The 17,305-nt window shown below is 41.2% G+C and overlaps 1 protein-coding gene across 8 annotated transcripts in view; it reads left to right on the forward strand.

The window, feature by feature from the left end:
- MYO6 (myosin VI) overlaps positions 1–17,305 on the forward strand; it is a 113,235-nt gene that overhangs the window by 48,677 nt on the left and 47,253 nt on the right. For 7 of the 8 annotated variants that reach the window (XM_083608105.1, XM_083608107.1, XM_083608108.1 and 4 more), the window contains exons 7-12: positions 443–498; positions 4,687–4,784; positions 4,915–5,079; positions 6,598–6,678; positions 10,175–10,355; positions 10,936–11,080. In XM_083608105.1, the coding sequence (XP_083464231.1) occupies positions 443–498; positions 4,687–4,784; positions 4,915–5,079; positions 6,598–6,678; positions 10,175–10,355; positions 10,936–11,080 (726 nt within the window). Of the gene's footprint in view, positions 1–442; positions 499–4,686; positions 4,785–4,914; positions 5,080–6,597; positions 6,679–10,174; positions 10,356–10,935; positions 11,081–11,383; positions 11,416–17,104; positions 17,146–17,305 lie in introns of those variants that run through there. The other variant, XM_083608112.1, reaches the window with a different exon arrangement.

Here is a 17,305-nt window from a genome sequence, read left to right on the forward strand (position 1 = left end):
CATGCCCCCCCACCAATGCAGGCCTATAAGGTCACTGAAAACCCTTTCCTAGGCATCATACCCCTCAGGGAAATCTTCCTGAATTCCTTGTATTTGTCTGTCTGATTTCTCCAAGTCCACTCTTCCACTACATCCCGGTGCCACACCACACTCTTTCTTCTGGAAAGTTCCACACCTACTAGGAGAGGTAGTTGTAATTTGGAGGTCCCGACTGCACAAAAATTCTTTCACTTGCATAACTTTTGGATGTAGCCCACAAACCAGGGAGAAAGGAGGGAAATGGCAGTGTCTGCTGTTCCTCAAGTAAAGTAATGCAAAAGTGGTGACATTTATTTAATCCAATTTATATAGCCACCCTTCGATAATTATTCCTGGGGTGGTGGTGGTTATATAAATATGAAAACATATATTTGATAACGTTTCTTTTCTTTCTCTCCCACAGGTATTTGACTGAATCCTATGGCAGTGGTCAAGATATTGATGACAGAATTGTAGAAGGTACTTTGTCATGCTTAAATTTCATTTGTATGAATTAACAATAACTAGCTGAGGTGGAAGAAATAGGTATCACACTGCCATTTTGAAATGTGGTGTTGTATAACATCCTTATAACAGGCCATGTATTGGAAAGTATACTAATGAATGTGCCCAGTTATCTTACCAAGATACCAAATATGAGGGTGTCTCATTCTGTCAAGCTTCAGTTGACAAACAGTAGGCACTTTCAGCATTTGACCTCGGAATGGTTATGGTCTGTAGGAATCGGGAATGAGCTTCCTTTCTCTCTTTAAATCCAAATCAGAAATACTGCCACCAGACTCAGGGCCTTGGATGCAAAAGCAACTATCTGTGGAAGTAGAACCTGAACCTGTTCTATGAACGCTTGTACTGGCACCAGTGGAAGACTTCTTCACTGCAGTGTGTCAGGGTTGAGTTACAGAATGAGTGAGCCGGTAATGAGAGGGCTATGAAAGGTTTTGGAGTTTGGGCAAAGTCTTGTGCAATAGCATACGAGAACAATAATTTATCTGAGTTTGGAGTCACTCTTCTCATCCACATTAGAGCAGAAATGGGTTCAGGCCTTGAGGCCAAAAGTCACCCTCTAGACCAATGTTTCCCAAACCTGGGTCTCCAGCTGTTGTTGGACTACAGCTCCCATCATCTCTAGCTAGCAGGACCAGTTCTCAGGGATAATGGGAACTCCAAACCGCTGGAGAACCGAGTTTTGGAAAACCCTACTCTAAACCTTTCTCTGCGGACCCAGAAGTCTTCCCTTGAACTATGATCCTGCCTCTAGCTCTTACTTTTCTTGCTGGAGAGGAGTGTATATTATTTCATTCATTCATTCATTCAATTTATATACTGCCCTCTACCAGAAGATCCCAGGTAGTGTACAACATTAAAAGCACATTACAGAACATCAATGATAAAAACATAATAAAAAACATACTGAGGGACAGCCTAATAGTAAAATAATCATAATAATCGCAGTCCACTCCGCCATACTTTCACAGGCCATAGATTATTTAATAGCCATCGGCCTGGGTAAAGAGGAATGTTTTTGCCTGGCACCTAAAAACATGTAATGATGGTGCCAGGCGAGCCTCTCTGGGGAGAGCATTCCACAATCTGGGAGCCAGCACAGAAAGTGCCCATGTATGAATGTGTGTAGAAACTAGTCTAAGAAGATTGCACAAGAAGGGAATATGACCCCCAGGCTGCAAACGATCCCCCACCTCTGTACTGTAGTCTCACCGAGGCATTATCCACATGTAGACACTATGCATGGATTAAGGAAGCAAAAGGCCATGTGCCACTGGCCAAGCCCCACCTCCTGCCCTGGCTGTCCATACATAGGGAAAGTGCATGCTTGAGCAACCGTCAGCACATGGATGTCCAGGGAGCATGGCTAGTGCCTTCCATGCAGAATGTTGAGAGCGGAGCCAGTGGCACAGTCCCACTTCCCCTTCCCACCTGTAGGTTCTCTGCATGGAGACTATCTGAAGGTGGCTTAGGTGAGAAGCACTCCTGCGAACGGCAGGTTTAAATCCATGGCAGGGTTACGAGAAAGAATTTCTCCAAATTTGCATCCCTCTTTCAAAGTCTTCAAAAGATAGACCGGCGCAGAGCAAAGGATAGAACCATCCACCTTCCGTACCTTTGGTACCATCCTGCAGTTCTTAATTCTTTTATGCCTGATTTTCAATGAGTCAGTATGCTCATTATAACATGTGAGAGTAAGATTCTCCTGTTCAGCTGGGCAATTAAAATTGTCCCATATGATGTTACAGACAGATATAGGTAGATGGACAGAAAGAAAGATAGATTTAGATACATAAGAAAAAAGGGAAGTCCTGCCATTTGAGCCTTTGTGAAAGGGCACATTGCACTGGGGCTAGATTGAGCATCTCTCTCCCTGCTTTCTAGCCAGTGTCAAACAGAGAGCAATGTGTCCACCTTTAGTGAATGATGAAAGACCTGAGAACGATGTCTCTTAAAAACAATCAAATACATAGGCATTCCAAATCCACGGCTGACAGTTGGACGTAGCATTTGAAGCTGCACAGTTCCTGAACCCTGCTACCTAGAGGTTTGAGGTTTTTTGCAAAAGGGTTGGGGAGGAAGCTTTGGAAAAAAAAAATCTTACCTAGAACAGCTGCCATTGCTGCACACTAGCACCCGTCTTCTTTTGCACATCTTAACATGCATGTGTGCAGTGTGGCTGCATTGTTACAACAGAAGGACTTGTTCACAAAGCCTTTTTTGTAGCCTCTTCAAAAAAAATAAAAATCTTCTCACATTTGAAGTACTTGTAAACATTGAGTCTTTGTTGTGATTCTTTTGTGTGTTTGCCTGACAAATTGGATAGCTTGAAAGGTCACCTACCAACCCAAATTGTTTTCTGTGTTACAAATCAAGGATAAAAAAAGAAAAAACACACACATGCGAGACAACTAAAAAGTTGGTTGAGAGCTGTCAGCTATCATCTTTGCTTTTCTTTGGTATTTTGAGATCAGTACTTTTTGTTTTCTTTAAATATCCTTAGAGACAGAAGTCCAAATTCCTTTTTAATGCTTGTACTTCTGTCTCCGCCCCCCTTTCCCAATTCCTAAAACATTGTTGGGACTAAATAGATAAATGTTTTCTGAGGCAAAGGCAATTTTAAAATGTGGCGTTAGCTAAATGTGTGTGTGTAGCAGTAATGTGAATCTGAGGAGGACGGGACCTAAATGGGGACTTCCTTGAGTGCAACATCCCTGCTGAGGCTTGATATTACATGCCAAATGGTGGGAGATACAGCAGAGCCAGTGATAAATATACCTTTCTTAAGATTTCCCAGAAGCCTCTGCTGTTGGAAATAGAATGCTGGACTATGTAAGCTGTGGTCTGGTCAAGCAGGACAATTATCGAACAGGTGTGGGAACAGGTGGGCCTCCCCACTGGTGCTGGACCTTTAACAGCATGCCAGCATGTCTCTTGGTGAGGAATGATGGGAGTTGTGGTGCAACAGCATCTTGAGGGCCTCAGGTTCCCCATCCCTGCCTTACAGTGATATTGCAGTGAGCAATATCAGTAGCTTTGTTTTGTACAAATGATGCCTGCATCTGCTTAATATTGTTAATTTGCCTTGTACCTGCCCTGCATGGAAAATTTCCTTACCGTTGGGAAACTATAGCCTATTATTACTATTATTATTATTTTGTATCAGTTATTAGTTGCTTTACTCGTGGAGGTAACTCATAGGCTCAGTAGAAATACTAAAACCAACTGCAATAAGCAGATTAAAAACTTTTTTAAACCTCAATAAAAGACAGGACTTACAGATCCTGCCACACTAGAAGAGGCCAAAGATACTTAAAAACCCTTCAAATCCAGGGCCCAAAGCCCAGGTGAAAAAGAAAGCTTTTGCCTGGAGCCTAAAACTAGATAAAGATGGTGCCAGAGGGGTCTCCCTGGGGAGAGCAGTCCACCATTGCAAGTGGCCACGTGCTTATGCTGTTTTGCATTGTTTTTGATGGCTCGGTTAGTTGCTGAAGGAGGAGTGCAGCCTTAGCTGGCCCAGTGATGCGACAGCGCAGCTTAAACTCCATAGTCCGGGCAAGATTCCAGGCACCTGCTTGTTGCAAGGCCAGTGGTTCTGTTTGTGTTTGTAGCTGAGCCATGGGATCAGGGCTGTCCTTTCCGTTATCATCAGATAGTTGCCCTGATCTGGGGATCACAGAAGCAGCTAGCAGGCCTTGTGCATTGTCCTTCTCTCAAGGAATGAGATAATTCATGTGCTCGGGGATGCAGCTGCAGTTGCTTTAAACAAGCTATTGAATGTGTGACATTTTTTTCCTGTCCAAAGCTAGCTTTTGCTCACCTGATAATGCTGACCGTTTCTAGGCAGCATCTTAAGAACTGGAGCAAAGTCTAACTTGCCTTATAGATTTTCTTGAGGGTTTCTTTCTTGAATTGTGTATTGAAAAAAAGGATGGAAGGGTGGAAATGACTGTGTGTTTATCTATAAATATATAAGATGATCTGCTTATAATTTATTTTGAAAAATGTAATTTTATTCAAATTTAGGGATTTAAAAATTGAGTTTGCTTTTCTGTGCTTTAAATAGTTATTTAAACCACCTTTGCTTCAAATGAAAAAAATTCATATTAAGCCACTTTCATTTTATTCTTCTTATTTTAATAGCCAACCCCCTTCTAGAAGCCTTTGGAAATGCAAAGACCGTTCGTAACAACAACAGTAGTCGCTTTGGAAAATTTGTCGAAATCCATTTCAATGAAAAGGTATCAGTACTTTTTTGTGCATGGTAGGTTTGCACAGGAGCTTCCCTTTTCTTTCTGTAATCTCATTTGGGAAATCCTTTTAAACATAACCATTTCCTCATTCAGAAAAGCTTTATTTTTCCCCTCCTAGAATTCAGTAGTTGGTGGATTTGTGTCACATTATCTGCTGGAGAAATCGAGGATCTGCGTTCAAGGCAAAGAAGAAAGGAATTACCATATTTTCTACAGGCTGTGTGCTGGAGCCTCTGAAGATATAAGAGAGAAACTTTATTTAAATTCGCCAGATAATTTTAGAGTGAGTTGATTGTTTTTCCTCCCCACTTTCCTCCATCTTGCAGGATGCTTACAGTGAAGTTGTTGTTTCAATTCAGACATGAAACCAGGGTAGCCAACATGGTGCCATCCAGGTGATTCTGGACTACAATTCCCATCATCCCTGGCAATTGTCCCTGCTGGCTTGGGTTGATGGGAGTTGGGAATCCAACAACAACTGGAAGCTGCCAAGTTGGCTACCCCTGTACTAAACCTTGATTTTTGTGCCCAAAGTGGTTGACTCTTCAACTTGTCATCATATTGCTGCATTCTCCTATAACATTTTTTTTATCAGTTAGATCTTTTCATGCATATAAGCATTTTATTTGTGTTAGTGTCCTGTTATGCAAGGCATAGGATGGTTTGCAGGCTGACACATAATATGAAATCAGATCAAAATGATAGGAAGGAATTCAGCGTCGTAGTAAAACAAAACGTTCCATCAGCACAAATATTGCCCACTATGACTTGCTTTAATTATTTTTTTAAAAAATTGCTATTTGCTCCAGTTCATTTTTACCATACAATTCGCTGTAGCGATGTATTATGAACAGTCCATGGGTGTTGTTTTTCTCTGAATTTCGTTTTAAGGGTCTATTTGTTCCACTGTCCTGGTTTAAAAGTATATTGGGTTTGACCCAGAGGTCTCATGAACAGCTCATGCAATATTTCCACTGGAGGAATGGAAGAGGCGATTTATGCTGATTTCCCCATCCCACCCACCCCCAAAAATCTGCACTGAAAGGTTGGCCTGTTCTTCTGAACAGTATGGAAAGTGGTGCTGAGGGGCTGCAGGCATAGGAAGAATTTAGCTCAAATCTCCCCTCCCTATCCACTGGTGGGAACTTGCACTGGATATCAGTCTGTTCCACATAGGACCCCTTCTATTCATGGAAGAGCAAGTCTTGATCTAACCCAGAAATAATACCTGCATTTTCAAATAATTAAATGTATAATAGGATGTAAATGAGAGGGACACGGGTGGCGCTGTGGGTTAAACCACAAAGCCTAGGACTTGTTGATCAGAAGGTCGGCGGTTCGAATCCCCGCGACGGGGTGAGCTCCCGTTGCTCGGTCCCAGCTCCTGCCCACCTAGCAGTTCGAAAGCACGTCAAAGTGCAAGTAGATAAATAGGTACCGCTCCAGTGGGAAGGTAAACGGCGTTTCTGTGCACTGCTCTGGTTCGCCAGAAGCGGCTTAGTCATGCTGGCCACATGCCCCGGAAGCTGTACGCTGGCTCCCTCGGCCAATAAAGCGAGATGAGCGCCGCAACCCCAGAGTCATCCACGACTGGAGCTAAGAGTCAGGGGTCCCTTTACTTTTACCTTTACCTTAGGATGTAAATGAGACCATAAAGTAGGCCTCAAGGCAAATTTACAATTCTGTAACATGATGTTACAATTACATCCTGTAACATGATGACGATACACCATATTTTTCTACTTCCTTCTATAGTTTTTGTTGTTAATTGTATCTTTTGTTTTCCTTTGCTTCACAACAGTATTTGAATCGTGGTTGCACTCAGTACTTTGCCACCAAAGAAACAGATAAGCAAATTTTACAGAACCGCAAAAGTCCTCAGGTATGAGAGCTACTCTGTATGTTTTACATTCATGTTTAAAAGCTCAGACTTTGCAAAGCAGCAGCAGCAGCATTTGCTGCCGCCATCGCTTGCTGCTATTTCACATTTGGTTTACATGGTACGACTTATTTTTGCTTTGTATGCAAGCAGTTTGGCAGCACTGATCCTTGTTTGAGAACAGGGACTGAATGTCACCACCACTACTACTTCAGACAAATGATTGGCACTGTCAAAAATGACAGCAGCCATCTGTTAGTGCATGCAGATCCTAATGTGCAGCTGGAAAACCTATCCACTGATCTATGTAAGGGCATTTCAACTAGGACCCATTGTCTCAGCTGTGGCTTCCCTTTATGAACCGAACTTTTATTCATGTATATATGGATTAATCTTGGGAGGTTCTGTTCTTGCCTATGTGCCCAAGTTGTAGCCACTGAAATTTCGTTGGCACACATTCTTTAGGGAAAGTGGCCTATAATTGAATACCCAATTGGATTCCCCATCCCACCCCAATTTGACTATTTATAGAAATGAAACAACAACACAGCAGGTATTTTTTGCTTGCTGTGTAGTTTAACATTTCACTACATTGTTGAGCTTAAATACCTGCAGAAGCCCAAACGTACAGAGTGTATATTGTAATGCTGGTCTCAGTAAAATAAACAAGCAGAAAAGCAAAATTCAATAAAGGTGTACTATTGGGCTGGGTTGTTGATCCTGATTTCCCTACCTCCCCACTCCCTAGTCATCGCCAGTATATAGCCTCCAGGTGGGTACCTGTTCACAGAAATGCTTCACTCCCCATGTGAGTGCCCACAACAATTGCAATTGTGGTCCATTATTGGTTGCTCTTACAAGGGGGCTGCCATGAAGTCTTAGCTAGTGAGGCAAGAGGGAAAAAAATCCCTTTCTCAGTGCAAATCTTCTTGCCACATCAGTGCTTTATCGCTAATATGGCAGCATAGCTTCAGGCTTATAGTGAAGTGCTGGTACCACAAGCCTAAAATGGGCTCTTTGGGCATGTAGGAATGGTTTATATTCGTACCCCAGAAAGCACATTGGAGAACAGTTAGCTTATGTACTGGCACCTTTAGGATTATTTATTAATTTATCTGTTTGCGGTAACTTGGAGCTGTTGCAGTGTCCAATCAAGTAATTTGCCCAACTCCTAGTATCACTATGTAGTGCGGAGACATTAATTTTTATTACTATTATAAGACACGTGTAAGTAATAATTTAAAAAAATAAATAAAAATGACAGTATTCTCTCCAAAGGATCAGTCATATAAAGAATGCACAACCAACTTCATTTAGCCATGAGTGGGCATTGCTTTATAACTATGTATTTATTCACACGACTGCTTGGACCAGTGGCACTTGAGGGTCTTAAATAAACTTTTAGCCACGGACTGCATAAGACAGTGATGGCCAAACTTGGTTCTCCCGCTGTTTTGGGACTACAGCTCCCATCATCCCTAGCTAACAGGACCAGTGGTCAGGGATGATGGGAATTGTAGTCCCAAAACAGCTGGAGGGCCAAGTTTGGCCATCATTGGTGTAAGACATGCTCTCACAGCTGTGGTGCGGGTGAAGGGTGGTCAGGTGAAAAAAGGGGATAGGGTTTCTGATGTGTCACAAACTTCACCTGTTGAAATTCCCTCTTCAGTTGAACTGTTAAAGGTGCGGGGAGCCCTGACTTTTCTTTTTTCTTCCACCCGTCCATCTTATGTGGATGCCATGTGAAAAAACTAACTTCCTCTCTGTTCAGTGGGTGATATGTGTCTTTTACACAGCAACTTGACCCCTCTACTGATCAAAAGCTTTGGTTGTTGTGGGCTAAGAGCCATGTGAATGAGCCTGGTGTCAAAAACTTGAAGGGATTGTTAATGTCAAATGAAGAGAAGATCCATCTTGTAAATACAGGGATCCTTTTTTAAAAAAATCTGTGATCTTGAAGGATGACCTATTTTCAGAGGTATATTAGAATGCAAATTCTCTCTTCGGTTTTAAACAAATATATAGTCTGTGATCTCGGTATGGATCTTGGAATTGATTCCTAAGAATGTCACCTGCCCTTTCTAACTATAAGTTATTCTCTTTCATCAAGCTATTCCATTGTATAAGTCATCTTTGTTGTTTCATCTTTAAACCTCCTTGAACATGTTTTAATAATAGTAAGCGGAGTAATCAATTAATGCTTACATTATTTTTATCCTTTTCCTATCAGGAAGATGAGGTGATCACTTTGTATAATTTGAAATTTTAATTTCATTAAATTGCTACGTGATGTGAATTTTTCAGATGCATGTTAGCATTTTTATTCTTAGATGATTAGATCAGTGTTTCCCTTGTTTGGGATTAAAGTGGGTACAATGCAAGTCAAATTGCATCTTCTCTTTGGGTTTACAGTGAACTTTTAAGATTAAGGATTATTTTTCTGCATGCTTCCCCACTCCCTTGCATGTAGTAGCTTGCTTTTTAGTTAAAATGTTTAGATTTTAGAGGTGGTGGTGGTGTGTGATGTTTGAACTCAAAACAGCTGAATAACCATAACTGTGTGTAACCTTCCCTCCCCACAAAGAACCCATTGCCTGGTGAATTCTTATGCACTATAAAAGTTCATAAGAACTGGGCTATGGACTTCTATACACAGTTCTGTTTGCCAGACCAGTGTTTGTTTTTCTGCTGAATTTTATGATCCCACACTTCATTCATAATCTACGTATATTGCTGTCGCCTGACTTTTCTTGTGCCAAAACTGAGGAATGTTAATATTGGGCCTGAACCAAATGTTCGCAAGCAGATATTTTTGTTCCATTTTATGGGGGCCAAAATGGGGATGGGCCTGTAGCTCAGTGTTAGAACTTATTCAAAGATCAACCCTTGACATTTCCATGTAGGCCTGCAAATGATTCCCTTCCAAAACACTGGAATGAGCTCCTAGTCAGCTTTGACAGTTCTGAGCTAGATCAACCAATGATCTGAATTAGTGTGAGGCAACTTCCTTTGTCTTTGGCTCCTCCTTATTCAGCTACTTGATTACTGCCTAAATGTTTGGCTGCTTTCTCAGGCTGCTTTGACCTGATTATGTGACAGCAAACCGTTGAGGATCATGTAGCATCCGTGACAGTGTCACGCTACCCTGTCAGAATGCTATGAAGCCTATTCAGAGTGAGGACAATAATTCCTGCCCTCTTAAGGGCTGTTTTCTTGAAGATTTTCTAAACGAGAAGATACTTCTCATATTTAACACTACTTCCATACATTCTTCTGGTAGATCTTTGTGAAGTTTCAAATCACTCTGCCCCATATACTCCTTTCTCCACATTCAACATCGTCCTCCACATTGATCTATAATGCTAGACAAACCTTGCTAGAACACAAATCTTGATTTTTATGTGTGGTATTTCTGAGCTCTGTCCATCAAATACACTTTTGCTTGCTTTGGCTGGATGTTCACCAATGGATTGAGACTGCTTTTGTTTTGCTTTTATAGTACTTGAAATCAGGCTCCCTGAAAGATCCTCTGCTCGATGATCATGGAGACTTTAACAGAATGTGCACTGCGATGAAGAAGATTGGCTTAGATGATGAAGAGAAGCTGGATCTCTTCCGGGTGGTGGCTGGCGTTCTACACCTTGGGAATATTGATTTTGAAGAAGCTGGCAGCACTTCTGGTTAGATCAGTAACTTTTGTTTCATTTTGCATCGAGCAGTGTTGCTGCTTTGGTGAAAAGTTGGTGCGCTTCAGCAAAGGAACACAGAGGATTCCTTGTTTGTGTGTGGTGATTTACTGTATTTTTCGCTCTATAAGACGCACCAGACCACAAGACACACCTAGTTTTTGGAGGAGGAAAACAAGTGAAAAAATATTCTGAATCTCAGAAGCCAGAACAGCAAGAGGGATTGCTTTGCAGTGAAGGCAGCGATCCCTCTTGCTGTTCTGGCTTCTGGGATAGCTGCGCAGCCTGCATTCGCTCCATAAGGCGCACACACATTTCCCCTTACTTTTTAGGAGGGAAAAGGTGAGTCTTATAGAGCAAAAAATATGGTTTTTTTCTTTCTTAAGAGATATGCCTATTATTATGTGTGTGATTCTGCCTTGTTCATTCATGCTTTGTGGAATAGTTTGTGCTGTGTGTTACAAGTAGCTGTATAAAGAAAAGGACTTTGTAGGCAGTTGCTGGTTACTTACTTTAATGATTTTTTTTGAACCCAATTTTTAGCTGTTTTCCCCCCTTTTGCTTTTAAAAATAGGTGGTTGCACTCTGAAGAATAAATCTAGCCAGTCTCTGGAATGCTGTGCAGAGCTCCTCGGTTTGGACCAGGATGATTTGCGTGTAAGCCTCACCACCAGAGTCATGCTGACAACAGCAGGGGGCACCAAAGGAACGGTTATAAAGTAAGTGGTTCAGAAAAGCAGTGTGTTTCTCTTTGTTTCTCTCCCCCCCCCCCAAACAGCTGCCCTACATGGTAGTTGTCTTTTTTAAAAAAACGGAGATTGTAAAAATTGCCTATTAAATCTTTGCTTTGAGCTATTCGGAAATGTCTTACTTGCAACTGTTTATGGCGGAATAGAAATTTAGAGTTGCGTTCCTTTCCTTTTTACTTTTTGCTTTGTTCTGCAAGATGAATAGCACTTTCCGAAGAGCAATAAAACATCTGTTGCTGTGCCAAATTTATTTCTGTCTCCCTTTCATCCCAGTGTGCAAGAGAGAATATATCTGTGCAATAACGGTAAGGGGGGGGGGAATTGCCTGGCAGTTTTGTTAATGATTAACCTGTCAAACGCTAGCAGGGAAAGTGAAAATGCCTTGCAGTGTGTCTCGGCACAGCTTGAATCCATATTCGCATAACAATAATTGCTTAAAACCTGGGAGTAAGCATGATGTTTGTACTAAGCGTGCAGCCTGCACAGCTCCTTGGAACATTTTAAAGATGGAAGTGGAAAACTCCAATGTTCGCTCAGTTCTTTAAGCACTGCAACTTACTCTTTTGTGTGTGTGGTTTGCAGCACTGCGCAGCAGAACTGCCGCTTTATAGGCATGAGTTATGCAAATAGCCTGCTATGTAAACGGTTTGTCTCCTGTCAACATTGCTTGAATTGTGGATGGGTTCTGTTCAGTCACTTCGGCTATTAACAGCTCACGCTCGCAATGATTCATCTTACCAGTGATTTACACTATCTGAGAACCTTGCCTACTTCTGCAAGATGACTTGGTTTGGTTTGATGTGGGCTTCACCCCAAATTTCCATTTTAATTACATGACATTGTGTCAAGAGCCCAAAGTTCATACCTTTGCATACCATTTGCTTAGGTTCGCTTTCTCTGAAGAGGCTGGCTTTTCCTCAAAAAGAGAAGGCGCCAATCCAGTGGGAAGAAGTCTTAATGAACAGAATGAGAATGTGTTGCCACTTCGAGATCACTTCTGACTTAATGCAGCTGGTGGGAGGGCAGCAGTGGGGAAGGAGGTCATTCTGTACAAGGAGAAGGATACAGAGCAGCAGGCAGTGCAACCACTCCTGCGCTCATGGTGAAAAGACACTTCCACTTGTTCAAGGCAGCCTTGCTGAGTTCCCCCAATTTTCCTCAACTGTTGTAGCCCCCCATGCCCCATCACACACTGACCTTTCAGAAGTAGGGGACTTGAAAGCCCAATTGGTGCACTACCCTCCCATGTTTTCTTGAGTGGAGCCAGTAAACCTACTTGCCATCCAGGAGGGCTTTTAAAACACTGATATATCATGAGTTTCCATCTTCATTCACTTCAACAACTTTCAGTGGGCATTGTTGCTACCCCCACACTCTAATAAATCAAGGTGTACTTTCCCAGGGTACAAAAGGTGAGATGAACTTAATCTTTAACCAAAAGTTTCCTTTCCGTGCTATAGGATGGCAGAACCGAACAAGCTGTCAGTATTTTGTGGGAGGGATTCAAGCAGGAAGTTTAGGTTTGCGCAATTCAAGGGGTTGCCCTAATTGAGAACATGTATAAACACCCCACAAGCAAATCGGGATGAATGCCGATTGTATAACAAATAAATTGGAACAAATGTTCAATAAAGAACAGATATCATCTAACTTCCACGTAAGCTTTGTGGAAGCAAATCAGGATGAATGCTCAATAACTAGGGCATCTGGAGGAGCCCCAGGTCTAGATTAAATTCTGTGTCAAATATTGAACAGGTTTCTAAACCAAAGCAAGTGTCCATTTTTAGATTATAAACATGAGCAAGAACTTGTTGACATGACTAACTATTCAGCGGAATAGTTGGAAAAACTTCCTTGGAAAATGATAGACCATCCTTTTTCAGAAGGTTTTCAGCAGAGGCTGAAGGCTACTGATTAAAGAAGCTGGATTTCCTACATGTTTAGCAGGCTTGGCTAGGTGACCTTGGAGGTCTTGTCTGACTCTATGGGCAGTATTCAAGCAGGCATTACTCATAATAGGCCCACTCAAATTAATGGGCCTGACTTAGTCACGTTCGTTAATTTAAATGGGCCTGCTCTGAGTAAAACATAGTAGAATACTACCCAGTGATTCTATGAAAATGTACGAAATGCAGTCACTTTTGGAGTGATTAAAGGAAGAACAACAATAACAACAAAAAGATGATTGCTGCACTTTCCCCATTGAAAGTACAGAGAATACTGAAGTATTAAGATTTAGGAAGAATGAGCTGCTTAATAGGTAGTGGGGATGAGCTTGATGAGATAAACAGAGATGACTTGGACATGGTACTCTATGGCTCTGGCGACTTCCAGATTGGATTATTTTAATGCGCTGTACATGGGCTGTCCTTGAAGGCGACTTGGAAACTTCAACTGGTTCAAAATGCAGTGGCCAGATTATTGACTTGGGGGTGTGTATGTCCCTAGACAACACTCAAACACCCCTGTCCAAATGAATTGCTGGTTAATTTCTGGGACCAATTGTGCTAGTGTTTGCCCTTCCTTACAAACCTTCTTTGGCGTTAAGATCAGCAGAGGGACCCTCTTAGTAGTTCTGCTGCTCCCAGATGTTTGGGGTTGTGATGGCCTAGGAGAGGACATTCCCCATGGCAGGCGCTTAGTCCCCTCTCCTCCCACAGAGGTACATCTGGCATCTTCCCTATACAGCTTTTGGCGAATGCTGAAGACACATTTATTTACCCTGGCCTTTCAAACTTGAGGTGTGTTTTCAGGGCCCACCCTCTCCCTATGACTGTAATTTATTTTAACCATTTTTAATTTCTGATTTTTTAATTGTTGTTGTAACCTTCCTGGGACCTGTTGGTTAAGGGTGAGCAATCAGTTTATTAATAATAGTAACAGTTAATAAATGAATAGTTTTTAATGTAACTATTATGCAGTAATGGGGGCACAGGTTTGAATTTTAGATGGGTCCTGCCTTATTCTTGGTCCCCTGCTGCTTGTGCCAGTATTCCCACGACAAACCATAAACCTGTAAAAGGGCAATTTGACACCCGTGTGACTTCTGGAAGCATGGAATTTGATCTTTTTTTATAGCCACAGCATTTTGGCTGTCTTAATATTTCAAGATTCCAAAGTGTTGGGTAGAGCTATGAAGGCCTGAGGAGGGGGGAAATGGAAGAATTGGGGGAAATCCCAGTCCCCCCCCATTTTTCTGCTTTTTGTCCTGTTGTGTTTCCAAAACAATGGGGGGATCCTGAACAATACGGGGTGGGAATGGGTCCTACCCCACATTTTCCATTTCCTCCCAGGCCTTCACATCTCTAGGACTGGGGTGCCCACCCCCAATACTGTAGAAATAATATTGAGGGATAAGTTTGCATTCAGTTTTGAAGAGGTTCTGCAGCATCATATTTTACAGTATAGATGACTATATAGTTACTTCTAAACTACAGGTGTTAATGTATACTACTTTCTTCTTCCTTCAATTTTCCTTTAATATTTTTTTTAATAAAATATTTATTGAAATTTTACAAAAACATAGATTTACAAAATACAAAAAAGGGAAAAAAATTAAAAAAACATACAAAAATACATAAAAAAGAAAAAAGAAAGATAAACATACAAAGTACAAAAAAACGAATAAATACAAAAGAGTTAAAAACAAACCCATTTTTTGTAACTTTAAACTCATTAGCTTGTTTCCTTGACTTCCTCACACCTCCCCTTTTTGTATTCCCATTTAAATAATCAAATCAGCAAATCCTTACCCTCTTTCGTTTATCTTAACTCTATATCTTAACATATTATAGCTCTATATTTTCATCCATTATCAACTCATTTTTGCATATTCTCACTAACTTTGTTGCTAGTGCCTCTTATTTTCAATCCAACATCATTTTTAACATTCATTAATTTTACAGTGTTTCTGAAGATAGTCTTTAAATTTCTTCCAATCTTCTTCCACCAACTCTTCTCCCAGGTCTCGGATTCTGCCAGTCATTTCCGCTAATTCCATGTAGTCCATCAGTTTCATCTGCCACTCTTCCAGGGTGGGTAAATCTTGTGTCTTCCAATACTTTGCAATGAGTATTCTTGCTGCTGTTGCTGCGTACATGAAGAAAGTTCTATCCTTCTTTGGCACCAATTGGCCGACTATGCCCAGGAGAAAGGCCTCTGGTTTCTTCAGGAAGGTATATTTAAATACCTTTTTCATTTCATTATATACCATCTCCCAGAAAGCCTTAATCTTTGGGCACGTCCACCAAAGGTGAAAGAATGTACCTTCATTTTCTTTACATTTCCAACATTTGTTATCGGGCAAATGATATATTTTTGCAAGCTTGACTGGTGTCATGTACCACCTGTATATCATTTTCATAATATTCTCTCTTAAGGCATTACATGCCGTAAATTTCATACCGGTGGTCCACAACTGTTCCCAGTCAGCAAACATAATGTTATGACCAATATCTTGTGCCCATTCAATCATAGCAGATTTAACCGTTTCATCCTGCGTATTCCATTTCAACAGCAAGTTATACATTCTTGAAAGTATCTTAGTTTTGGGATCTAACAATTCTGTTTCCAATTTTGATTTTTCCACCTGGAAGCCAATTTTTTTGTCCAAATTATAGGCCTCTCTTATTTGATAATAATGAAGCCAGTCTCGCACTTTATCTTTTAATTTCTCAAAACTCTGCAATTTCAATTTATCTCCTTCTTGTTCCAATATTTCCCCAATTTTCCTTTAATTTTGAAATCTACTGTGGAAAGTTGCTGGGGTGTTTTTTTTGGGTTGGGGGGCTAAAATTATGGTGTGCATAGTGCCTTATATAAAAGATTGACAGTTGACATGAACGACGAGGATTACAGCGCTGAGCTCTTAAACGTATCAGAAGGGGAATGTAAAGGAACCTTCCCTCTATTTATAAGATAGGATTGCTGTCAGTACCTATTACGCTAAGATAAATCAAGAGATAGTACATTAAGGCTAATTACACTCTAATGTAATGTAGCTGCAGCCATTCCTAATGAACAGATGAACAGAGCCTTCATTTCCTAGATACTTCGTTTGCAATAGCGGGGAATTCCAATGCACAGCAGCTTGCCTTTACATAGGGTTTTTACACAAAGGAGAGGCGTTACTGCGATAGAGGAAAGCCTGCCTTTTATACCCTTAAGAATGGTGTAATGCTAGACAGCTGCCCTGCAGGCTCTCTCCAATTCCTCTCTGTGTTGACCTAGAGAAGAGCGCAGTGTAGAGAGGACTGTAACTCCTAATCCTTTTCTCTGACAGTGTCAGCATCTCGGTGCAAATGGGATTGTGTTTTTTCAACAGGCTGGGCTTAAAATTGCCCCCAAAACAGTTCAGATTCCCTGTGCAGCTTTCAGTTGTTTTTCTCTTTTCTCTTTCTCTTAAAGTTTCTATCCCCTCCATCACAACAGAAAAGCTGTCTTGGAAAACCTATTTTCATTGTTAGCTTTCTTTGTGTCTATGTCTGTTTTCAGTGCATACCTGTATGCTTGTGAATAAAATGAATCAAACTTTCCACAAAGGCACGCCCTGCTCCTGGTGGTTTGTTACAGGGTGTGCATTTTTTGTGGTTATTTACTGCAATGAGAAGGCACTCTTCACAGGAGGTTGGGCTATAGATGACCCTCCTTTCTCTCCAATATTTTGAGTTTTAGGTAGCTGCAATAGTCCCTGATTGGCTATAATTTCATGCCACCCCCCATCATGTGACATCACGTAGCCCATAAAACTAATTCTGAGTGAGGGCAATTCTTCTGAACAGGCATTGTCCAAAGAAGTCTCTCTTGCCCTCAGGGGTGGTGTCACATTGCCGAACCTAAATTGCTGTGTGATGAGATCATTGTTACCAGGAAGAAGGTCAATTTTAAAACACCTTTTTTGTGTGTGCTGAGAATAGCACATTTGGCTCAGCCCTCAAAGAAATATACCTGTAATATCCTTTCCTTGTTTGAGACACTTCCTTCTCTTCTTTCCAGTTTCTCCTCAGGGTCCAGTGTTTTGAATCCGGCCTTTCCTCCTTCATCTTCCATGCTCTCCCACTTTCAACTGAGTCTGCTTCCTTCCGATTGTGGATTTTAAGCATTTTAAATAGCAATCTTTCATCTTGTGTGCTTTGTTACATAAAACAGGATGTAAACAGTAAAAAAAAAAAGGGGGGGGGAGGCAGAGGGCACTGA

Source organism: Podarcis filfolensis (assembly GCF_964270895.1).
Source record: "Podarcis filfolensis genome assembly, chromosome: 3".
In the NCBI taxonomy this organism is placed as follows: domain Eukaryota; kingdom Metazoa; phylum Chordata; class Lepidosauria; order Squamata; family Lacertidae; genus Podarcis; species Podarcis filfolensis.